Consider the following 26,323-nt stretch of genomic DNA (forward strand, 5'->3'; position numbering starts at 1 on the left):
GGAGCCTTTCCAGATTTCTGGGACTTTATAGTCTGTACAATCTCCTCCTTAGTAATCTCATCCCCCAGTAGAGTACTAGCCTGTGGAGAGAGTTTTGGAAGCTTAGCAGAAGAAAGAAAAGACTCCATCAACTGCGAGTGTTGCTGGGATACCAAGGGGTCAGAGGGTTGGGGAAGGTTGTAAAGTTTGGTGTAGTACGATTGGAAGGCGGCACGTATCCGCTGAGGGTCATAGTGTAAAACCCCGTCTGAGTCCCTGATAGCAAGGAGATTCCGGGCCGCTATCTTAGCTCTGAGTTTGGTGGCCAGTAATCTATCGGCCTTATCGCCCTTTTCATAAAAGCGCTGATTGAGCCACTTCAGTTTATTAGCAACCTGGTGGGACAATAAGAGATTTAATTCACCTCGCACAGAAGCAATTTCCTGGAGAACCAAGGGATCAGGGTTCAATTTGTGACGTTGCTCTAGAGCTCTCGGATTCTGACAATTTTTAATAGAATTTGTAGCTTTCCAAATCAGTTTGCAATCCTTAAGAGGCTCATGCAATTTCATCCTGCAGGTCAAGAAGGCACAGGTTTCCATTCCATACTCTTCCTAGTTATCAGGAACCTTTCACATGGCTCTAGTTTTGAAGAGACTCAACAAGTTTGTCTATACCAAACATTTTTGCATTGAGTCTGCGACTTTCCATTGGACAAAGGGATTTTCTCATGTCCATAAACCTTCAGGATACCCAATTTCATATCCCTGTTGCAGTTAATCACAGGAAAATCCTCAGCTTCTGGGTCATGGGCTAGCACTTTTCAGTTGAGCTCCTTGCTTTTCGGACTGGCAACATATCCAAGAACTTTCTACCAGGGTCCTAGTTACTCTGGCAGCATTGAGGAAAAAGGAAGCATGATATGGACCTATATGGACACATTGTTGTGGGGAGTTTAAAGCATATTGTCAACTACAGTACAGTTCAGGTGATAGCTTTTCATTTCATCACAACAAATAAAGTTTCATGGGGTCCAGATAAACACCATGCATAACAAAGTGTCTCTGTCTGAAGAAAGTTGTTTCAAGCTCTAGTGCCTGACACATCAACTGCAGACTAATCACTCGAATTCTAAAAAAGATCCAAAAGGAAGCGGCAGAAGTAATCGCATTCCTTCCATTTTGGTCTAGCCCGTGACTCCCCATAGCCTGGAAGATGCTTCGGACGCAACGATGGCCTAAGCCTCTTCAGTCAGGTTTTCTACATCAAGGCTCAATTCTTCATTCAAATCCAGAATGGCTAACTTTAATGGCATGGAGATTAAACAAGAACTGCTCAGGAATAAGTAAGTAGAGCAAGCGCTATTATAGACTAGAGAGAATTCTTCAATAATTTATTACAGAATCTGGAAAAGTTAATCACATGGTATAACTCTAAATTCAATCCATCAGCAGCAGCTATTCCACAGGTCCTTGACTTTCTTCAGGATGATCTTGAGAAAGGTCATGCTATATCTATACTCAAAGTACAAGTGTGATTTTTAGTTAATAAGTTAGCATAAGAAGATTTGATTATTCACTTCTTCAAATCAGGGAAGAGGATCCGCCCTTCTATCAGATCCTTTGTGACTATGGACCTCAGTTTAGTTCTCAACGCTCTGATGTATAACACTTTTGAACCAGTGAAGAAATCTTTCAGAAGGTGCTTAAAGCCAATCAGTTTCTGCCTAAGTATTGTTTACATTCCACATTAACCAGGAGGTTGTATTTCCAATCATTTGTCCACAACCTAGTGATGAGAAGCAAAGAAAACTCCAATTTCTTGGTCCTGGTAAGGGTAATTTCCATATATTTAGGATAGAAGGATTTAGAAGTACATAATAATGCTCTGTGGGCCTTGGAATGGGTGTGCCTCTTCTAAACAAGCCATTTCCAGATAAATTGGGTAAGCCATTTTACAGGCATACAAGAGGAAAGTGCATATGATGCCAGAGATCCTGAGGACCCGCTCATCATGGGCAGTAGCAAAGAATAGCAACAGATGGATATCCACACATTTGCTGGTCATTATCATCTGGATATCTTACCCGCCACTGACTCTCTGTTTGGAAGATATCTTTTCAGCACAGCCTCTAGATAACTCCATGATTTTGCAGTATATGTGGCTGGTTAGTTTCTTGTGGCCATCCCTACTGTATTGCTTGGATACATCCCACTGTAGTGGCTGCCATGCAGGATTGAAAAGGAAAAAGGTGAATTATACTTACTGTTCATTCCATTTCCTGGAAATACTCCATGGCATCCCAGTTCCCACTCATGCTCGTTATGTTTATATTTTTCAGAGAAGGCTTGAGAAGTCACTAAAAACAAAGGGGAAGAGGAAGAGGTGCTTTTATATACCATCCAGTTACTGTTTCCTAAACTGGAAAGGGATTGTACCCATTGTAATGGATGTCATGGAGTATTTTGAGAAAAATTAAATAACGGCAAACATAATTTACTTTTGTATCTGCTAGGCAGAGTTGTTTACTTTTAATTTTCCTTGATTATAACGAATTGTATCCACAGAACAATTTTATGTCATACAAAATGCAAAAAAATAAATGCGTTGCTAAATTACATAAAAGTTTTTGTATAAAAATAAATGTTATAAGTCATAAGTGTGTAAGTCAAATAATTGGATGAAGCAAACTAACTTGATGTTTTACTGTGCAATTGGGATTAGTACGCCATGTGTAATGATGCAATCGCACTGATTGATAACACACACATTTACATTCACACTTACAAATGTAAATAGTACACATTTATTAAGATTCCCATCCACATTTATTTATTAGTAAAATGTATTAGAGATTATTTATACATAGATATTATAGTAAAGGTATTTATGGTCCAGGTCCTCTAAAAGGTAAAGAGTTTGGTCTCATATTAAAGCTTATTTCACCAACATTAACCCGGTTTCGACAGAGTAGTGATCACATCTAGCAGTCGCAAGTTGGGAGAAATATGAGATTAATACTCAAAATCAGTCTTCTAATGGATCAGTTTAAATCTGTTATTCGGCGGGAAGACACACAGGCAACAGTTGGAGTGAGCAGCCCCCTCCAGGAGAAGATCAAATGAACTGACCTATGACCAGCAGTTTACTGGAACATCTTTAACCCTGGACCAATGAAGAACTCTTTGGGGCATATTCAATTAGCTTTTGGATTCGCGGTAACGCGCCGGAACAGCCGCGAAACGTAATACACGGTACCGCAATAACGTGGATTTTCGTTCGCAGCCCATAGGGTTGCGAACGAAAATCCGCGTTAATGCGGTACCGTAATACCCGCAAGAACGCGCACTTTTCGCGGTAACGTGCGTTACCACGAATCCAAAAGCTAATTGAATATGCCCCTTTGTGTATATTCATGACATCATCACTGTTTATGTTAATTCAAGCTGCATATAAGCTCCCTGGGCCAGTGTTGGCTCTCTCTTCCTGACGACATGACTGTATCTGAACCTGGCCCCATGGGAAGCGATTGCGTAATGTATTCGGTTCATACTTTCCTGTTTATTATATTTTATTTAATTTATTGTTAATGCATTATCATGGTTTGCTGTTATCCTGCTACATTTGGCTATTAAATCTCTTTGTGCATTGGAACCACAATGATCGCATTGGACAATGTTTATTGGTAGCGACAAAACGAACATTACAAAAGATAAAGCTGTTTAAATAAAAATAAATGTCAGAAAGATAAAGCTGTGGTTTTAATAAAAAAAAAAAAAAATCAGGATGGCATAACAAGGCAATAAATTAAGGTTGTATGAAAAAGGACAACCATTTTTGTGTCGCAGCTTAACAAGAAACCTAGGACTCTTGTGGCGTTGATGGCCAGTTTCTTTCAGTGAAAGATGGCCCGGAAAATTTGTAGCCAAAATTGGAAGTTGTGTACAGTCGTCAGAACATGTGTTTTAGCAGTGTAGGGCTTTTTGGTGGGGAGGGGGGTTGGTTTTGTTTTCTGTTGTGTTTTTTTTTTTATTATTATTTATTTATTTTATGCAAAAAAATTTAAATAAAAGGTTGTCATAACATACACTGAAAGTATCGAGGAATAGGACGTGGGAGGAAAGTGAAACATGTACACTTCTGTTTGTTTTTTCATTTTTTAATGTTGTATATGGGTATCTATAAACCAATATATTAAAGTATTCTTACGCTGGAAAATGTCCTTTAATACCATTAGCACCGATATACACACTCTAACATACACATTGCACCATCTTCCTACAATAATAATCATGTCTTTGCCTGTAGGTAAAAAAAAATTATATGTGCATTTGACTATTTGATTATTTCTGTTTTTTCTCTCTAGGTATGGAATCTATGAGCGTTGCAGAGAGCTTGTGGAAGCAGGGTATGATGTGCGGCAGCCTGACAAAGAGAATGTTACTCTGCTTCACTGGGCTGCCATCAACAATAGGCTAGATCTTGTAAAGTGAGTATCATTTTATCAAGATGGCATGCTTGTCGCGCTGCAGTTCCTCACCTCAAGGAAAGTGACTGTCATATACATACTGATTGCAGACTTCAGTAAGACCACTGTATAGCCTTCTACCCATTTTACTAATCTAACATAAGATATTTAAAATGGAGTATGCTTGTTATCTGATCTTCATTTTAAAAGTTTTTGATGCAGTCAATAGGAGATTAATCACGTGGTTATATTTGTAAACTAGAGATGAGCGCACTCGGATTTCTGAAATCCGAGCCCACCCGAACGTTGCCGATCCGAGACAGATCCGGGTATTGGCGCCAAATTCAAATCTGAAACCGAGGCTCTGACTCATAATCCCGCTGTCGGATCTCGCGATACTCAGATCCTATAAATTCCCCGCTAGTCGCCGCCATCTTCACTCGGGCATTGATCAGGGTAGAGGGAGGGTGTGTTAGGTGGTCCTCTGTCCTGCTATATCTCGTGCTGTTCAGTTCTGTGCTGTGCTGTGCTCAGTCCAGTGGTGCTGTGTCCTGTGCTCTGTCCTTCTGAGTTCAGTGGTGCTGCTGGGTCCTGTGCTGTGTCCTGTTCACTTCAGTCCAGTGGTGCTGTGTCCTGTGCTCTGTCCTTCTGAGTTCAGTGGTGCTGCTGGGTCCTGTGCTGTGTCCTGTTCAGTCCAGTGGTGCTGTGTCCTGTGCTCTGTGCTTCTAAGGGCATAGTTATTTCCCCATTATTCCCAAGTTTTTAAAAATTAAAAAAAAAGTTATAAAAAAATAAATAAAATAATTATAACCAAATTTGCAAATCAATCCAGCAGTATAAGTTCATTGGTACTGCAATATTACCAAGTTCACACATTCTGCAGTATCTTGTGCTACATATAATGGAGACCAAAAATTTGGAGGATAAAGTAGGGAAAGACCAAGACCCACTTCCTCCTAATGCTGAAGCTGCTGCCACTAGTCATGACATAGACGATGAAATGCCATCAACGTCGTCTTACAAGCCCGATGCCCAATCTCCTAGTACAGGGCATGTAAAATCCAAAAAGCCCAAGTTAAGTAAAAGTAGCAAAAAGAGAAACTTAAAATCATCTGCGGAGAAACGTAAAGTTGCCAATATGCCATTTACGACACGGAGTGGCAAGGAACGGCTTAGGCCCTGGCCCGTGTTCATGACTAGGGGTTCAGCTTCACCCAAGGATCTTAGCCCTCCTCCTCCTCCCCCCCTCCTACAAAAAATTGAAGAGAGTTATGGTGTCGGCAACAAAACAGCAAACAACTCGGCCTTCTAAAGAGAAATTATCACAAATCCCCAAGGCGAGTCCAAGGGTGTTGGTGGTTGCGAAGCCTGACCTTCCCATCACTGTACGGGAAGAGGTGGCTCCTTCCACCATTTGCAGCACGCCCTCTGCATATGCTGGAAGGATCACCCACAGTCCAGTTACAGATTTGGCTAATGAAGGTGTGAATGTTGTACACCGGGAGGAGGATATTGATGTAGCTGGGGGTGAGGAGGATGTTGATGATTATGATGCAGACAGATACCAAATTGCCGTTCTCAATTTCTATTTATATTCTAGATTATATAACGGCTGAATAGTTTTCTATTTTACTCCTAGTGGAGAGGGGATCTGATGCAGACAGATACCAAACTGCCTTTGTCCATTTCTTTGTATATTTGAATTTCTAGTTCTACAGTCTATGCAGGCTGTTTTTTTTTATATTCAACTACAAGTGTAGGGGGGGCATAGATACTAGCCACCAAAAAAACGTGGTCTATTTAATTTAACTTTCTAGCTCCACAGTTTGTGCAGCCTGCTTTTTTTTATCTTCAAAGTATTTACAAGCCTTGCAATCTAAATTAACAAGAGGTAGTGACGTGCTAGAACTCTACCCTCTATATGCTGCAGAGGATGGAGGAGCATCAAAAGGCCATTCAAGCCTACACAGCCACCTACGACATAGGAAACCCTCATTTTCTTCCACATCTATGGCTGCGAGGAAAAAGCTCAGTTTTCCTAAAAGAGGCACTGGCGGGGATGCTGATAACATCTGGTCCGGACTGAAGGACCTGGCAACCATTGCAGACATGTCTACTGTCGCTGCATTGGATGCTGTCACAATTGAAAAAATGGTGGAGGATTACTTTGCTGACACCATCCAAGTAGACATGTTAGACAGTCCATATTGTTACTGGCAGGAAAAAAAGGCAGTTTGGAAGCGCCTGTACAAACTGGCTCTATTTTACCTGAGTTGTCCCCCCTCCAGTGTGTACTCGGAAAGAGTTTTTAGTGCAGCGGGGAACCTGGTCAGTGAGCGGCGAAGGAGGTTGCTTCCTCACAACGTTTACTACCGGGGCCACTCCACTGTGCAGTCCATATTTAGGTGTATCAGATATTAAACAACGGTGACAGTTGATGCCCAATTTTTTAATTATATTGTTAGCGCTGTAAAAAATTGTGTTCCGGACACACCACACTACGCAGTCCATACCCTTTTTTGGTGGAATTCTGACCCGTGGAGGGTTTTTTAATTATATTGTGGCCTCGGTACCAAATTGTGTACCGGGGCCACCACACTACGCAGTCAAGAAAGATAGATGTGTATCATAGATAAAGTACATTCAGTGTTGTGGGGCAAATTGAAAAATATTCAAAATGCACTGTCATTATCAAAAACAAGAGGTTTTGACACGCTGAAACTCCAACATGTATATGATGGAGAGGATGGAGGAGCAGCCGTATGTGCAGTGTAATGCAGACCTGTTGAAGGTTTTCTATATATTATATTGTGGTGGCCAGTGGCCAGTCCTCTACGCAGTCCAGATACTATTTTTGGGTGTAATTCAGACCTGTTGAAGGTTTTCTATATATTTATTGTGGTGCCCAGTGCCCACTACTCTACGCAGTCCAGATACTATTTTTGGGTGTAATTCAGACCTGTTGAAGGTTTTCTATATATTATATTGTGGTGGCCAGTGGCCAGTCCTCTACGCAGTCCAGATACTATTTTTTGGGTGTAATTCAGACCTGTTGAAGGTTTTCTATATATTATATTGTGGTGGCCAGTGGCCAGTCCTCTACGCAGTCCAGATACTATTTTTGGGTGTAATTCAGACCTGTTGAAGGTTTTCTATATATTTTATTGTGGTGGCCAGTGGCCAGTCCTCTACGCAGTCCAGATACTATTTTTGGGTGTAATTCAGACCTGTTGAAGGTTTTCTATATATTTTATTGTGGTGCCCAGTGGCCAGTCCTCTACGCAGTCCAGATACTATTTTTGGGTGTAATTCAGACTTGTTGAAGGTTTTCTATATATTTTATTGTGGTGCCCAGTGCCCACTACTCTACGCAGTCTAGATCCTATTTTTGGGTGTAATTCAGACCTGTTGAAGGTTTTCTATATATTTTATTGTGGTGCCCACTACTCTACGCAGTCTAGATCCTATTTTTGGGTGTAATGCAGACCTGTTGAAGGTTTTCTATATATTATATTGTGGTAGCCAGTCCTCTACGCAGTCCAGATACTATTTTTGGGTGTAATTCAGACCTGTTGAAGGTTTTCTATATATTTTATTGTGGTGCCCACTACTCTACGCAGTCCAGATCCTATTTTTGGGTGTAATTCAGACCTGTTCTTTTGTTTGTTTGTGTTCACCCTGGTTTGCAGTGGGCATTGTAGCCAATGTTCACAATTGCACAAAGTATTTAAGGAGATAAGTATGTTGATCTTGTAAGACGAAGTAAAGGTTATTTACTAATATTACTAAAGGTGCAAATGTGTGCTAAAACATTAGCAGCTGATTAGTAAATTTGATGTTCACTTCCCACTCGTTTGGCTATGTAAGTGAGGTTAGGGCAGTATATGACACAGGCGGTGTCATGATATAAAGGGCAGAATAAAGTTATGCAGAATGCCACAGACTTCAGTTATTGTGGAAAGAGTGTGATCCCCAACAGCACAATTAGTTATGAGTCTTTTGTAAATTGATGTGAGAAGATTGGGGTGTCAAATGCACCTCTATATGAAAGGAAGATCGTATGTGTACCTTGTGGTTCTCTGGGTTCAAAGGGGTGCCGGTGAGGCTGTCGCTGACCTTCAAAGCAGCAAGAGGCTTGACCCCAAGGAACTGGATGGTTTAAAAGGGAGGTAGATGTTTTTATTATAGCGATGAAGGGACAGACATTGGAGGAGGGGGATTATTAGTAAAGGGAACACTGATTACCACTATAAATTCCTCAATAAACAATTTATATAGATTGTTCTTCTACTATTCCACAAGCTATATTATAGTAATATTAAGCTATATGACTAAATAGCTTTTAAATATGGTTAATCATGCTAATCTTACACTAGGTTTCCTCAAAATATTTCTTACCACTAAACTATCAAAAATATACTGTAATGAACAGATCTAATAATACAATACTGAACCCTAGGCCCTATGTAGTGCAGAATGTGTATTTATTTATTGCAAGTTCTCTGCAAATATCGTTTGTTGTCACCAATTAGGGTTCTTTGTAAACTATCTTACTATTTTTTGCTTTAGTTGTTGAAGTTTTAAATTTAAGCTAAACGTTCACCTGGCTGGGACTTGGCTGTAATGTGTATAACAGTAGGTGTACACTCTTGTGTTTTTTGCACGTGTGATGCCATTTATCTGTTTTAGTTCAAACATTATTGGTGGCATACATTGGCTGGCTTGGAGTCTGATCTGCGTAGTGTTACCTCTAGACTGTCCTTTGCGTGGATGATGAACCGCTCATTGAAGAGATCTTCCTTAGTGTGCTGGATATTAACTGCCACTATTGCTGCGGTTTCTTTCTCTATCTTTCTTTCCCTATACTACTGTTTTACTGCTAGCCCTCATGACTGAAACTATTCTCACCTCTGTTTTGTCATTAATCCAATTGCTATTCCATTCTCTGGCTATCTCTGATTGCATCCCTAAATCACTTAACTCTTCGTTCTCACTGTCAGGATGGTGCTTGCTTTTATTGACTTCTAATAATCTTGGTGTCTCACTGTATGTATGCACCTAAAGCTTGACAAGACTGGGACCAGTCAGTGTACATCAATGATGGGCAACAGGCAGCCCTCTGAGCCTTTACCTGTGGCCCACAGCCCTTTCCTGCTTTGTTTGTTTATAGTTTGTAACATTTGCTTAATATGCCTGTTGATGTGTTGTTACAGTAGGGTGTCTTTTTCTTTGATTAATTGTATTGTTTTAACTTAATATGGAGATTACGGAAGTGTATCGGGTTTGTACATCACTGGTGTACATCAACCTATCAGGGCAGAAGTTGGTGATGGCTATCCTGAACAGAAATAGGGGGAAATCTCCTATCCCAAGTCAAATAAAATCTTAACAGCATTCGAAAAACCACATTGAAAAATATATTTGATGTTTTGTTATCCTTTGATCATATATACATTTCTTTGTTGACAGGTTCTACATATCTAAAGGTGCTATTGTGGATCAACTTGGAGGGGATCTAAATTCCACTCCTCTTCATTGGGCAACAAGGTAAGATTAATTTTGTCAGCATACAATGCTTATTGTGGAATATATATTAATGCAGGTGGAGAACCCCTTTAAAAACACTTAAAACCGTAAATGTTTCCTACATACTTAAGAGTTGGTCTTATACTATCTGGTTGATTATGGGCTTTTTCAAATGTATGTCTTACACAATTTAGAGATGCACAATCTAAACATTTGGATTAAAGCATTATACTACAGGGGAAATTGCATTGACTGATTCTTGGAGCCAGCAACATAATACAGGCTATATTGCTAGTATAAGAATTTAGGCTTGTCTTTATATACTGTTCAGCTCCTCTGATTAACAGTAACCGAAAGTGACAATTGTTATCTCTAGAAAATTGCTTTCTTTCCTGCACAGCTATATTAGTGAAACTGTTCTCTACCATTGAATAATTGTGTATTACAATGATAACTTTGCAACTTGGAAGTGAGGATAGATAGCAATTACATACACTTCCCAACATATTATTTTTCTGACAGTTTGTATAGTACAGAACATACAAAATAATTTAGCACAATGAAATTGGATTTTTAATTTTTTTTTTTCTGTTTATAATTCTCTCAAAACACCTACAGATTGCATGCTGAATGTTTTTTATAAGCATTATCTAAACGCCTTGATCTAGCAGCCAAAATGAATAGTCTTCTTGAGGCAATTGACTCGTATTAAAGTCTCTTCTGTTCAGCTTGAAACTAGAATAAATTGCATTACTAATAACCTTTATTCTACACTGGTAGTTTTAGAAAGAGTATATATATATATGACCAGAAAAAACAATTGATATAAAACATATTTTATATACAAACCGTATATAAACACACTCTATATAAATATATACATATAATATGTATGTGAGTCTCCACAGGTGAGCCAAATACAGAATAAATTGAGGCTCTGAAGGCTTAATCAGAACTTGGGCAAATCGGATCACTGTTAAGAAGAAACAGGCAATGTATCCCTGATGGTAGAGAGGCTTAATTTGAGTGATAAAACATAAAAGATTGCACTTCTGAAATGATGATGGATTCAAACCACCTGACAGTAAAATGCAAAGCCTTTGATTGGCACATGTCCCTGAACAAACATTAAATACACTAGATAGAGGTAGAGGCCACCATAAAGCCAGCAATAGACTCTGAGCAGAGCAACGTCAAGCCAGTAACTGGTGTTTTGTAAGGGACAGTGGAGGTGACGGAGCTGATGTGTCTTTCTCAAAGATATCAAGTCACACAACAGGGATGTATCTTTTTACCTGTCATGAGTGGAGCTCATATAAATTATTAGAATTGACTTAAGTTCAACAAACCAATAATGTAATAGTAACTTTATAAGCAGAGTGTATATTCTTTTTTTAATGTAGTTGATTGGGCATTGCATTTTTCTTCTAATATACAAGTATGTTTTTTAACCTTTAAAATACACTGTGTGTCTTTTCAGACAGGGGCATCTTTCCATGGTTGTCCAGTTGATGAAATATGGCGCTGACCCCTCACTAATTGATGGAGAAGGCTGCAGTTGTATCCACCTAGCTGCCCAGTTTGGGCATACGTCGATTGTGGCATATCTCATAGCAAAGGGACAGGTACCATTGATTAAAGATTAACAACACTTTATTTTTCTGTATATTTTATTACTTAATCTATGTTGTATGAATATGTGGTGGAAGTTGGTCAATTCACATTTTTCTTGATAATACTGTACAATTGGTTTGCCATGATGGGTATAATACATAAGTAGGGTGTTTTGTCTTTCTTAAATCCTTAGTATGGTACACCAATTAAGCAATCCTTGAATAACAATGGTAATATGCAGGGCAGTTGTTTGCTTCAATAATTCAAATGTTTAAAATTACATTCAGACATGTTTTATTACATCTGTGTATCTAGAAAATAAATTGTTTGGGATTCCAATCCGCTTTATAATAGCAGTCCAACAACAGTTTTTTTTTTAGTTTGTGTTATTAGTGTTCGACACCTGAACACTACAAATAAAAATGTAACCTCATTTATATTAAGTAAGTTAACATGTTTCTGGCTCTGGGATCATAGATGGGAATCATTATCTAGGGTAAAGTGTGTTAGGTATTTATAGGATATAATTATGCACGCTGCACAGTAACAATCCCATTTTCCAGCTTTCTCAGGCCTGCCTTTGACCTTTTGGACTTAATGTAACATACACTGGTTTTACAGCATATTCATCCCTTTGGCAATCTCTCACATTTTAGTTTTTTACATAATGGAATCAAAATGGATTTTTCCAGAAATTATTTCTACAAATCAACCTTAAATACTGTCCAATGTCAAATAGAATCGCAGCTTTTAAGCATTTCTTTATTAATTACACATAAAACCCCCCAGAAAATAACAGTTTTAATATGTGGTAGAATGACCTTTGCTGCAGTTAGAGCTATTAGTTTACTTTTGGAAAAGTCTCTACTAGCTTTGGACAAATTTGGACACTGTAGATTTAGACCATACTTTGCAAAGTTGTTCATTTTCAATCCATCCCATTGGTTGGGAACTTTTGGTGAAGAGCAATTTTGATACATTGCACAGATGTAATGAGATTGAGGGCTGTCTTTGTCTATTTCATTTATTTATATTTATTTATTTTTAGTGAAGCCATTCCCATGCGGCTTTTGCTGTATGCTTTCGGTTATTGTCCTGCACGGATAATAAAGTTCAATTACAGACTGCAGCAGGTTTTCCTTCAAAAGATGTATTTCTTGCCCTCTATTTTGACAATTTTTCCTGTCCATGAAGCAGGGAAGTATCCCCATAGTATTATGCATCCGGAAACCATGCTTCATGTTGGGTGAAATTGTTCCTGACATTATTGTACTATGCTAGGGTTCTGCTAAATATAGCGCTTGGCATTGAGGCCAAAAGTTCACTCTTGGTAACATCAGACCATTGAATCATAGTCCACTTGGTATGTCTTACTAGCTAACTCTAGAAGTTTGTTTTTGTCACTCAAGTGGGAAGTGGCCAGGCTACGATGGACCATGTACAGCTTCTTCCATCACTACCATGGAAGACTGTAACTCTGTAACTTGATAGCCTTCCTTAAAAGTGCTCTTCTGTCACACATGCTCCAATTTGGAATATGGCCTGTTGTAGACAAATTCACAGTTCAGATATATTCTCTGTTTCTTTATAATGGACGTGCCAGTGCTCTGGAGGATATTAAGGCTTTGAAATCACGTTATATCCTTCCCCTGATTGGTGCGTCTTAATTTTATTGCATTTTATTTGAGTGTTCTTTGATCTTCACAATGAAGCTCATGTTTGAAAATCACTAACCAACCATGGAACCTCTCAAAGACAGATGTATCTTAGATTACATTTGAAACTATTTTTTTTAAACGATTTGATCATATAGAGGTGGACTCCAGTCAATAAATTATGTGACTTCTGAAGACATCTGACTGCCACAGGGTTTATTTAGGTATCTTGGTGAAGGTGGGTAAATATGTGTAGGCAATTATTGCCTTGTTCTTTTGTTTGTAAGTAAGGAAAAATTTTTAGAGTTGTGTTTTTTTTTTGTTTTTGTTTTTTTTATTTGATAATAGCATTCAAGTATTTTGTGTTGATCAGTAGTTAGGATTCAAGACTAAATCCATTTTTATTCCATCAATCAAGGATATAGCCATTGTATTAATCAGGTACATTTTGTTCTGTAAAGTGAACTTTATCTAGTGTGGTGGTAATCAAACTCAGACTCTGTTGATAGTTGTGACTTTGTGTTCATAACAAACTTTTATTTTATTTTATGTGCATTATATGGAGAAAAATTAGTCAAACCGGTTAAGGCCACCATTCTTCCTTGTAGCCAATTCTAATTATAAGGCCCATGGTCAGAGATGCCTATTTTAGTTTGAATTACCAGCACCTTAGATCATATGCTACTGTGTGCAGACAATTTTTCATCTTATACAATAGTCCTAAAAGACACAATTAAATTCATTGTAACATCTATGGATAATTAATGACCAATAAAGATTCTTTATCTAAGATCAAGATCTTCTGAATTGCTCTACTAAGTATGAGATTTATTTCTCCACATTGTTCCAAAAAACAACGCAGCCACAGGACTTTTCAGACAATTGCAGCTCATTTTATCTCGCAGCTCTCTAAAATCTACGGAGAAACTTCCCTTTACAATGCAGCGCCACTTTAAATTTAATCGCCGAAGACGCTAAACACGCCGGAGTTGAAGAATCCGGACATTAATACATTTAACCCCAGATATTTAATTACTTAGTTTTTCTGCAGTAAACCATTTCTGCTCTTGAACTATCTCTCCTCTTGATATATACAGTTGATATCTAGTCTCATATGGATCTTCTCACTTAACATTCCCAAATATACGTGTGTTATGCATCTCTCAAAACCCACCTCTTCATACAAGTTGACAATACTTCTCAACCACCATCTTAATCTCACTAGGTCACCCTGTTACCACCCTCTACACAGCTAACACAAGACAACAACCCTCTTACCAACATTGCTGTGTGACTGATCACACAGCCCACTTAATACTTTTTACCTTTGCACTCTAGGGATATGTTACTGATACATTGAAAGATACATAATACAGTGCCAAAGAGATGAAGCTAATAAATGTATAATCTAACAACTAAATAGAATAACTGAAGGAAGTGTAACATTTCTAAAGAATAATAAAAAAAACCCTCTAAATTAGATTAGAGAAACTTCAGAAGCCTTTGAGCAGGACAGTGTTTTTTTTTCTGTAATCAATCTCAAAAGGGCTCATCTAATGAACCCATATAACATTTAGCAAACATTTTGCTATTCCCTTTTTGATATCAATCATGGCAATCTGTCTGGATATCCATTATTATCTTCTTTTTTTTAATTCACTCAAATATGGAGGTTTACGGTGTATCCAATTTCTGCGCAGAGAATTACATTAGGTGATGCAATCTGTTCCAAAGGATTACGTCTACTTATTGAAGTCACAAAATAAGAGTACTTTTTTGGGTCTTTGTCAAACAAAATTTAAAGACATAAATCATGAAATTTAAAACTCGTATATCAGTATCTCTCTAACTTATGACATGACCAAATACACTGTATGGAATCGGCTTGTGAGGACTTGCATTTCAAACGTATTCCACCTTTTCTGCAACTAAGTATTTTTCTGGACTTGTACTATATATACCCTGTTGATAGATTTCATGTACGGTTCTTAGACAGATGCTGGAAAGAGGGTTTTCATATCTTTTTCAAAGTGACACAGAATTCTATTTAGACTTTTAATTTCCTTTAAGTATTTCAGCTAGGCCCACTGTGCTATGCCAAGATGGGAATTTTTTTGGTGCTTATTTATTTGACTTTTAAAATCAACCCCTAAAAATGCCTTTGATAAGTAAATATCTTTAAACTTCAGACAGCATAACTTTCCAAACTCGCTGTTTGTAACTATATAATGTTCTCAGTTTAACTGAGGAAAGGATAACACAGAAATGTTTCCTAAAGGTCCCATATCCAATTGCATCAGATTATTTGAAATACATTTTGTTGTACTATGTATTTATTATCTGAAGCTGCCCCCAAGTGGTGAACAGTTAAGTTGGTTCTGAAGTTTGATTTGGCTTTCACTCATATTGCAATTCTTCAGCGAAGTGCAGGGTAGCATAATACTTGGCCCATCTACCAAATCAAAACTTAACAATAGTAGTAATAAGTTTGAAAGCTGAATTGTTGATCACGCAAAAAGTGAAAATAAGACTATTCTGCATTGAACTATATGAAGTGTCTGCTTGAATATACTGATACCTGAGGAATACAGGATATTTTTAATTGTTTTCATTGCATTTATCTTTTATTTTATTTATCACCAACATTTATATTCCAGGATGTAGATATGATGGATCAGAATGGGATGACTCCATTAATGTGGGCAGCTTATAGGACACATAGGTAAGTGCTTGTTTTTGTCTTAATTCAGTGCTGTTATCATATATAATAAACCCAACAAGTTGTGCAATTTCTAAGTATGTTTGCTGTCACTTTATAAAAACTTCATACATGAAACAAGGTGGTGTGGCTTGCTTATTGTGTATATTGAGACACACATAATGCAGATACAAGTTAGCTCTTTTATTTGCCAAAACCCACTTCTTGTAAATATTAACTCGGTTTGAAAATGCTGTTAGTTACACACATCAATGGTATACTGCCTATACTTCATCAAAGACAATGCTTAAAATGTAGCAGCACAATCTCCCCATTTTCTGTGGTAGCACATTCTCCATCTCTCCCGTCAGTGGCAAAACCTTTTCCTCTTTTACCTATCCATATTCTGTATTCTGTTTCCCCTTTTCCCTCTCCCCCACTGCAGAATATTCTTTTCTCCCCCCACTCCCATTGGAACACATTCTTCACCCTACCCCCAAGTAGCAACAGAACATAAGCCCCACCTTCTCTCTTGTAGCAGCACATTTTGCCCCCCTACCTCCTCTCTTGTAGCAGCACATTTTGCCCCCCACCTCCTCTCTTGTAGCAGCACATTTTGCCCCCCACCTCCTCTCTTGTAGCAGCACATTTTGCCCCCCCACCTACTCTCTTGTAGCAGCACATTCCGCCCCCTGCCTTCTCTCTTGTAGCAGCACATTCCGCCCCCTGCCTTCTCTCTTGTAGCTGCACATTCCGCGTCTCCCGCCTTCTCTCTTGTGGCTGCACATTCCGCGTCCCCCACCTTCTCTCTTGTGGCTGCACATTCCGCGTCCCCCGCCTTCTCCCTTGTGGCCTCACATTCCGCGTCCCCCGCCTTCTCCCTTGTGGCCGCACATTCCGCGTCCCCCGCCTTCTCCCTTGTGGCTGCACATTCCGCGTCCCCCGCCTTCTCCCTTGTGGCTGCACATGGATCATTTGATCTCAAAATAATTATGTTCCTCCACTGTATTGGATTTTTAAATATTTCTCAAATACATTTTCTGGAAAAAGTTGAGTTGTTTAAAAAAGTGTGTTTGTTTGTTTGTGGTTTTTTTCTTTCCTTTTTGTAGTGTGGATCCCACTAGGTTGCTGCTTACCTTTAATGTGTCTGTTAATCTTGGGGATAAATACCACAAGAACACTGCGTTACATTGGGCTGTTCTGGCCGGAAACACTACAGTAATTAGTTTGCTCCTAGATGCGGGTGCCAATGTTGATGCTCAGAATATTAAGGTAAATGATTTTTGTTTATATTCATAGCTATGTGAAGAACGTAACTTTACATATACCATTATATTATGATACATTTATTGGTTGTGCATGTATATTTATAACGAACCCAATGATAAAATGATGTTAATATGCTGAACCTCTTCCAAATAAATTACCAAATCTGGCCATATTTCCTACTGTGGAACACAGAGTTCTCCAAGTCTTTGACTATTAACCTGTTTGTTCTGCCCATTGATTTTGTGTAAAAAAAAAAAAAAAAAAATCTGCATTAGAACATTTTTCGTATATAAAGAATAGTTATTTTGAGAGATGATGATCATTATATGCAAGTGAATTCTGATGGAATTTTTTAGTTGATTGTCATCTAAGGAGATATGTTCGGATTAGTCCATTTGGATCAACAGACATTGTGCCGTTAGAATTTTTATTGACACATGTATTATGCCAGTTACCAACCAGTGTTTGATGTCCAGTGGCATTTGATTTTTCATTGTTCACATGACAAGTGGAACGAATTAGACATGCACTGGTAAAAAGTGCTTTTACTTGTGTTTGGGGCGGTTGATGGAGGACACTTCTTTGGTTTGAATTGAATTAAAATAATGCACAGTGCAGCTACACACAATCACAAGTACAAACTTGAGCCTGTTAATGGGGGATTCTAGGGTCACCACCATTTACATTCTCTGTATAAACTTTAAATAAAGGCTAGTGAATGCATATATTTTGATATTGATATTTTATGGCTATGGGGCAACTGCCAATAAGTGATAAATAGTGCATTAATCTTAAAATGAACTACTTCCATGCCATAGCTTGTAATGGGTGGAAATGTTTCTCTGTACATAGTTGATATGAGGTATTTGTTATAAACCTTAATTATATGCATGATACGTTATGAGGTATTTGCATTGCTCTGTCTAGGGAGTATAGTGAAAGTAATTAAAGCTGTAGGGATGATGGCATACATTATAACTAACTCAATAGCCTAAGTGTATGTGTGTTAGAATTCATGCAAAATATGAACATTTGTTTGTTTTAAACACTCTTATATTGTACCATGCAGGGAGAATCGCCACTCGATCTAGCAAAACAGAGAAAAAATGTTTGGATGATCAACCATCTGCAGGAGGCAAGACAAGCCAAAGGCTATGATAACCCCTCATTCCTGAAAAAGCTAAAGGCAGACAAGGTAAGAGACATGCATTTTGCATTCAAATGGTAAAAATACAGTTGTTGAGTTAAGCTTTTTTGTGTATGTTACAGATTTAGGTGGTGGTCTGTTTATATTAATTTATCGGCTGTACATTTTGTGAAGTTTTTGTACAATAACAACCCCTCTAAATTTGCTTATCCAAAATGTAAATATTGCTTACATTTTTCAAATTGATTTGTATCACAACTAATGAGCATATCTAAATATCTTGTTGCTTTTACCATGAAAACATCTCCTGATGTACAGATGACATTGTTATCTCTGCCTATAGAGAATATTGTGAACAGTGTTTATAGCTTTCTGCTGTGGTGATCTGTACAGTTGGTATGGTGGTCTTCCTCCATAGTGTGGTCAGTGTCTAATGATTACCCTTTGTTCAGACCCCCATCCAGTGAGGACGCATTCATCTAAGGGGTCAATGATCCCTAAACTTTGGTCTGTTGTTCACTGTAACTAATCAATCTTAATCTGATTTCAGTCATCCAAGAGGGAATGTGAAGATCTTTTATAGCTTCAGTTTTTCATCTGATTAAAGAAGACTAAAATTGACATGTGTAGCATTCCCCCTAGAATCCAGAATAATTAAAGCCAAATCAGATCTTTATTGTTGTGGCTAGAAAAAGCATGGCTGATGAACATAGTCTGTGTGCTGTCATCGTCTGACTTCCTGCACTGATTGGGTCCCATGTAATCTGGTTGTTCAGCATGACTGAATTGTTTCTATTTGGGCATCTACATGCATGGCCAAAATGGACACGTATGTGGTCATCATTTATAAACATACCTGCTAAGGTATATGAGCCGAGATATAATGGTCGGCTTTCTCTAAGAAGCCAGGGAACCCATGCTTGGTTAAAGAGTTCTGGTCTGTCATGGAGCTAGTAAGTGATTTTATCCATGCATGCTACATGCCATATGCAATTTTTGAAGAAGACGGACTTACCTCTTCTTTCAGCAGTCTAGTGAGACAGCTGCTAGTACATGGGAGACACGTTTCGTCTAGATAGATTTGGAGGGGAATAGGAAAGGAGGAAGACCCATGGCTCTTTAGGATTCCAAGCTTCCATCTTGAAGTTGATGATTCTGTGCATGTTGTCGCAGAATTATATCTTGGGGCCATCTACCAAATATAAATATACAGTTTCCCCCTGGCTATACAGTTCCTCCAACAGGCCAAATCTGTTGTAGGTATTTATATACGGTATAGTACCACCGTTGGCACACTTTGTAAGCTGTTTCTTTGATCGTAGAAAGGTATGGGATATTCTCTCCCTGATCTCCTGCTAGGTCTCTTCATGCGAAGGAGGGCCAAGGTCTGCCTCCCATTCTAGCTCGTGTCTTCGATGAAGATCTGAGAATAAGTTTGAGCATGTAATAAATTGATGAAATCATGCCCTGTGTAAGGGGGTTTCATAGACAGATTGAATTGAATGAGGCTAATGGGGGGAGGGGAGAAAAATTGGGGAGGGGGGGCAAGTGAATGGATGAGAAGTCAAATTTCAAAATATTCAAATAGTTTTAGGTATTGTAGAGACTATTTTTGTTGAATAATATCCAGCGACATCAGATGCCCCCACATCTGCGCCATTGACAATGTATTTAATGCTAGCATTGGACCAATGCTCCTAGTAACCAGGTGTATACCCTGGAGGGATCATAGGGTTATCTCATATGATGCTGATAGCGGAATCCGCTGTAGAGGGGTTGAATGTAGGTGCGCAAATTTTCCACACTTTAAGTAAAAGTGTGAACCCAATGAGAAAGTAAAAATAAGGTGCGTACACAGCTTCTGAAGCTTCCATAAGGAGGAAAGGGCAGTAAGGGCTAAATATTTGGTTTCCACATAAATCCAGGCTATAGTACCGGAAGAAACAAAGGTCACTACAACTTGCCCTATAGTATATTTTGATATCTTGCAACCCTCTGCCTCCTGCTAATTTGGCATCTTAAGAATAGAATGCTTGATTCGCGGGGACTTCCCATTTCATTCAAATTTTGAGAAAATTTGTAGTATCTCTGTGAACACTAAATGTGAGTGTTTTTATCTGAACTGTAAGCCATGTGCTGAATAAATGGGTTTAAGTTATATTCTAGAACTTTGAGCTTATATGAGTTGTGTTTACTTTACAGGAATTTCGTCAAAAAGTAATGCTAGGGACGCCATTCTTGGTTATATGGCTGGTTGGTTTTATTGCTGACCTTGACATTGATTCCTGGTTAATTAAAGGCCTCATGTATGGTGGAGTTTGGGCAATGGTACAATTTCTGTCAAAGTAAGTGAACCTTTGATTTAACACAGATGATGAGGCATTGAGAAAAAAATGTAATATTGTATATAATAAGATATGTGTATATAGGAAGATACCATATTTTATAAAGATATTGGAAGTCACCAAGGATTAACAAATCTACTCAGTGGCTGTATACTTGTCACAGAACTCTGTGGTACTTCTAATATACTTATAATCCGACGCATACAGTATATTATATGCCTATTTTTACACTAATATTATATTTTAACATAATATTAATAAAAAGCCCCATTTGTGTGCCACATGTCTAGTTTAGCAATGTTTTTAATTTGGAAATTGTACATTTATTTAGAAGGCACTTGAAAAGGACTTAATTTTAAAAAATATATTAAATGCTTCCAATTAATTTTTTTTTTAACTGTTTATTTGACCAAAATAAGAGAATTTCCACTGGGAGCTTCCAGTATTTACGAGGAAAGCTGTACGTTATATAAGTTTACTGGTTGTATTTGGCCTGCAAATGCACCCATTGTGTAAATCTCATGTTATTTTATTATCTTTTAGTACAGAGATATTTCTTGATAATGAGAGAAAGTTAATTTTAAAGAGAAGTTTATTCAAGTAATTCCATGCACACTATTACATGAGCTTTAAAAATAAGTGTACCATGTTTCTTAATGTATTTTATAGTGGTGTCTTTATTCCAAATAGCATATATACTCCTGCATTTTTTGGTGTGCTCAATATTTTATTTTGTTTTTATGGAATCCTTAAAAATTATTTTAACTTAAGCACTAAAGCTTTCAGAAAAAATTGAGTTACCTTGAAATTATGCCCAAATTGATGGGTTTCCGTTGACATAATTAAGCTTCCAGTGGTGAGAGTCCATGTTTGGGATTACTGTGTAATTAATATTCTGACTCCTTTACTCTCTGTGAGACAAGACAAATAGCAGTGACTTAATCGCCTCATCCTGCTGAGTAGGTGCTGCATGAAAATATTCTATTGGATAGCACCTGATTTCATTGTGGAAAATCCCATTTGCTGCTTTTATCTAAAGCGGGTGCACACTACAGTAATTTCATGCAATTATTGTGTAGATCACATGATAAATGACCATTTGGTCCGATATCGTATTAGTGTGTACTCTCCAGCAATCATATCGTTTGATTTGGTTTTCTTAACTTCCTATAAATCCCGATCAATGATGGAACAATGTTGGACAAATGTGGAAGTGTGCATGTGCTCACGACCAGCAGTGTAGGCAGATCTCTAAAGAGTGTGCAAAGTCACAATTTTTTCAACAGATGGTTGACAGATGAAGAGCACAGAACTTTCATCTGCAGTAATTTTTTATAGTGTGTACCCAGCTTAACAGAAGAAGACTTCACAGTTGTGGGTCCTATACAATAATGAAATTCAGGTAGGGGATTAAAATTCAGCAGTTGACCACCCTTCTTCTTTTGTTCGTTCATTACAGTGATATTTAAGGCAAACAATGTAGAAAATAGATATTTTATTCAATTTGCTAAAGACTGAGGCATATAAGGGCACTAATGAATAATCATTAAGGGTGAGTACACTGTGATGCTGTTCATGTAATGCCATCTGTATCTGTAAAAGAGGATTTAGTACAGCAAGTTCACTTGAGGAGAACAATAACTCCCATGTTTGCTTTTGTTAGGTACTATATTTTCTTGCATAAATTGCAAATACTTCAGTGCTCTGGTTAATATCTGTGTAATTAGTGTCTTTTTTTGTGAAAGATACATCTGTCAATTGTGTGCATTTTATAAGCTGACTGCTTCAGCTTGGAATTTACATATGGTTACTTGGATGTTTCACACAGCATTTTAAAAACTTAGTCTATAAAGTGTTAACACTTTTACTTGGTTTCTGTGCAAGAAGCAGAGCTCTTAACTATATTAAAATAAGCTCTGTTGTGGTTATTACAGCTTTTCTTATTTTTAGAGAGATGCAGTTCCCTTCAGCTCCAGTAAGACACCCAAATGGTCATCACAGAGCTTATTATTGCTTGCGGTGTTTAGATGCAGCTAAAACAGTATACATATTCACATTGATGTGACCGTCATGATTTTTGAATGTTATGTACTCCGTCATGGAGCGTTTTTAAAATGAGTGATGTGACGCAATGTTTTGTGACATCTTATAAATAAACATGGATGATGGTTTAAAAGTGTAACTTGAAAATGTTAACAATGCTTGACAGCCCTGTTTGTGCAGTAGAAACTCTAAAATTATATAGCTGGCCATCCAGAATTGATTTCTTGCTTTAACTTATTAATGGTTGAAGTTCAAACTAACAATTTGCTCATCAAAACCATAGTGATGGTGTTTGTCATCCAGAAGATTACAAAATTCTGCATTTGAATATTTGTTTATGTGCAACTAGGTGAGAGACTCCCATGTAAGTGCATTGCTGTTGTCATAATTATCTTTTATTTGGTTCATATTAGTCACTAGAAATGTTTTTTATTGTTTCTGTAATTTATACATACATAAACTGTTAAGTGCTTTTCAGTATGGCAACATGTTAACTGTGAAGCGAATACATTCTTATTTTGTTACACTTCTGTTTTAAATTTTGTTTCTCTTTCAGATCCTTCTTTGATCACTCAATGCATAGTGCTCTTCCACTTGGGATATACCTGGCAACCAAGTTCTGGATGTATGTCACCTGGTTCTTCTGGTTTTGGAATGATATCCTTTATATGTTTTATATATTTTAATGATATTACAATTGTGGTTACCTCTTTCTTAGACCATATTTCTCTGCCTATGCTTTCAGAAAACTCCATCTTCTTTTTGGCATTTACTGCTGTTCTATGGTAGTTTCCTATTCCTTTCTTGGTAACTGATTCTCTCAATAAATCCATTATGTGGTCATGTAGCTATAATACACATTTTCCTTTGGCAGCAATACAGGCCTGTGATCAGCCCATCAAGTGATATCACCCATTTTATTTCCTATTCTTCCCACATGTGAATCCAATATGCTGATACAACATGTAAAGCCAGCCAACAGTTTAGTATTTTCTGTTTTTATTCTGCTGTTAAGTGTAGCATTAGAAGCTCCTAATAATGATAACGTATATGTATACTTCATAAAATTTAGGGATATTGCAAAAATGAAGTTACTGTTTTTGTATTTATGGCTGCCATACAATATTCAGTGGTTATTCACTTGTTGGCAACCTGTCTATGTAGCTATCCTGCAAAGCTTTCGTAAGTGCCGAGTACGTTTTGGAAGCTCAGCCATTTGTGAAAAAAAAAAATCAGTTTTCAAGATCAAGAGTTGGTGACTTTCTGTAATTTTTGGTTTTTTTAAGTGCAGTCGTTTGGGTTTTTAGATAACCTCGAATAGGATCACTTTCTTGTCTGCATAGCTGTGTGTGAAAGTGAGAGTTAGCTCCTGAGGCTGATCTAGCTTTCCCTGCTGCCTCCTTTACTGCCTGTTTCTCTGATTTCATGTCTTTCGTTCTGCTGACTCCGAGTTGTGAGGCATTTTAAATTCTCGTATTACATACATTTCTCTCACATTTAGCTAAAAGGCCATAAAGGGTTTGCATAGTTAAATGATGATGTCTGTCTAGACTTGTATACGTATTATAAGGTCCTCTGAATCATATCCTATGGAACTGCATGCACCTCTGTTTTAGCAGCATCTGGCTAGACTGACATGCAGTATTTTAAGTGTACCGCAGTCATTTTTAATTCCACATGTGTAGAGATACAAGAGGGAGTGAACATGAGTCTTACACATTGAGAGCTGTGATAGTGTATTTATTAGTATCCTGTAAAATAATACATTTGACTTTTTTCCATGCTGAATCATGTCAGATTTCTTATAGCCTTTCTCACACAGTTGTGAATCAGTGTATGACATAGTGGCGATTATTTTCTGTTATGTTTAGGCTTCCATTAACTCAATGTTCTGTAATATATCCCCAACAGCTCATAAGTGTTTCTGACAATTTGTTAATCGTTCTTTTTCACACATATTATTCTCAACTGTTACTTTGGAGTAAATCAACCATGTGCTCTGAGTAAACCTTTTTTTATGGGGGGAGGGTTAGTAAGTGGTTTAGTGGAAACACTAATGAGTGACACATGATTTGGTGAGAGAAATAAGGGTTGTATTGTTAAGAAGGGGTTTCCTTCTGTCTAAAATTGTGTCCGTTTTTATGTTGAGGGAAATAAAAAAATTTTTTATTTTTTAACAGCAAGTCATCTGTGTTATCTGTCCTTGCACTTATAAATGACAAACACATTGAAAACACACAGCAGCTCAGTCATTTAAGTTATTTATCAAATTATTAATATAACGTATATGTCACCAGTGTCCAAATTGTATTTAGCTTGTAAACAGAATATAAAGGCCTCCCTTCATTGTCTTCCTAACATGCTGTACTTGAGAACTATAGTAGTGTTTCCTATTATTAGCTAAATACCAGCAAGACTAAAGCCCAACCCATAAACGTACTTAAGGCAAGGGTAAAAGCCCTGAAAGATAAGATTTCTTATGTTCTGCGCTCTAAAACAAGAAGATATTTAGAGATAAACATACCCACAAACTTAATTTCAGTAAAATTTCTCCCCACTCCTCTCTCAAAACAAGACAGTGTTGAACTCATGGCAGTCTCACAAGATTTCCTGGGTAGGCCGCACTGTACCACAGTTCATGTACCTGTCTAGAACTCTTTTCCAGATGTCTTTTAATCGAAATTTCAATCGGAACTTCATATGTATGGTGGAAAAATCCAACAAGAATGGAAGATCATTGATTTTCCTCACCAAGATATTCGGTGGCCTAATTCTTCTTAATTTTACAAATACTACACTGCCTCTATATTGGTCCAAATTCACATGTAGTCTCTAAGGTATGGGTGAATATGTATGCTGCCAAGGTTTTAGCTTTACCCTATTTACTTTGGCTTTCTGCAGAGGCCAGTCTCCACTATCCCTTGATATACCCTATCACAGCTCACTCCAAAAAGTTTGGGACAAAACTAATAAAGCTCTCAACCTACTCCCCATCCCCTCCATGAACCTTCCCATTTTGGTCTTGAGTGTGGTGATATACTGGACATCAACCTTGACTCCTGAATTAAAGGGAGGGGTTTATCACTTTGCTTGTATCCTTCCTCCGGGACCACTTTAATGCACTTTCTACCATTACAGTAGAAGTTCAAAACCCCCCAAACAGGACTTTTTCAAATGTCTTTGGTTCATGGACGGGGTTGAGAGCCAATGCTGGATCTAGTTAATTACTTCCTTCAGCCAATCCACCTCTATCTCCCTTTGGTGGGTCTCTAAACCTAAATGCGGAATGCTATTTAATCGAATGCATCACCTATACGTTTTAGCTTCTATACTGCTCCAAATGTTTCCATTAATCCCCAAGTTGTGCTGGCATCACTGTAACAGAATGGTTGACTAACTTTATATATTGTGTTTGTGCACAAAATTTGAGCTGCAGTAGAGGGGGAATTGTTTAAACTCATCACCGCCATCATCTCTATTGTCTTAGCACGCACAATAGATACTTAGCAATCTCATGGTGATCAGTATATGGTCTGCTATCACCCAAGCTTTCTATTTCCAAGACCCCCACCCTCCCCC

The 26,323-nt window shown here is 37.8% G+C and overlaps 2 protein-coding genes across 2 annotated transcripts in view; one reads left to right on the forward strand and one right to left on the reverse strand.

Moving 5' to 3' along the window:
* Positions 1 to 26,323, reverse strand: part of E2F7 (E2F transcription factor 7) — a 340,183-nt gene that overhangs the window by 229,499 nt on the left and 84,361 nt on the right. The window lies entirely within an intron of this gene.
* ZDHHC17 (zDHHC palmitoyltransferase 17) overlaps positions 1 to 26,323 on the forward strand; it is a 68,076-nt gene that overhangs the window by 29,378 nt on the left and 12,375 nt on the right. Inside the window, exons 3-10 of the mRNA XM_075209561.1 lie at positions 4,346 to 4,468; positions 9,917 to 9,994; positions 11,454 to 11,598; positions 15,900 to 15,964; positions 17,050 to 17,212; positions 18,279 to 18,404; positions 20,559 to 20,701; positions 23,301 to 23,401. Coding sequence (XP_075065662.1) covers positions 4,346 to 4,468; positions 9,917 to 9,994; positions 11,454 to 11,598; positions 15,900 to 15,964; positions 17,050 to 17,212; positions 18,279 to 18,404; positions 20,559 to 20,701; positions 23,301 to 23,401 — 944 coding nt within the window. The remainder of the gene's footprint in view (positions 1 to 4,345; positions 4,469 to 9,916; positions 9,995 to 11,453; positions 11,599 to 15,899; positions 15,965 to 17,049; positions 17,213 to 18,278; positions 18,405 to 20,558; positions 20,702 to 23,300; positions 23,402 to 26,323) is intronic.

Source organism: Mixophyes fleayi, chromosome 4 (assembly GCF_038048845.1).
Source record: "Mixophyes fleayi isolate aMixFle1 chromosome 4, aMixFle1.hap1, whole genome shotgun sequence".
NCBI classification, from domain to species: domain Eukaryota; kingdom Metazoa; phylum Chordata; class Amphibia; order Anura; family Limnodynastidae; genus Mixophyes; species Mixophyes fleayi.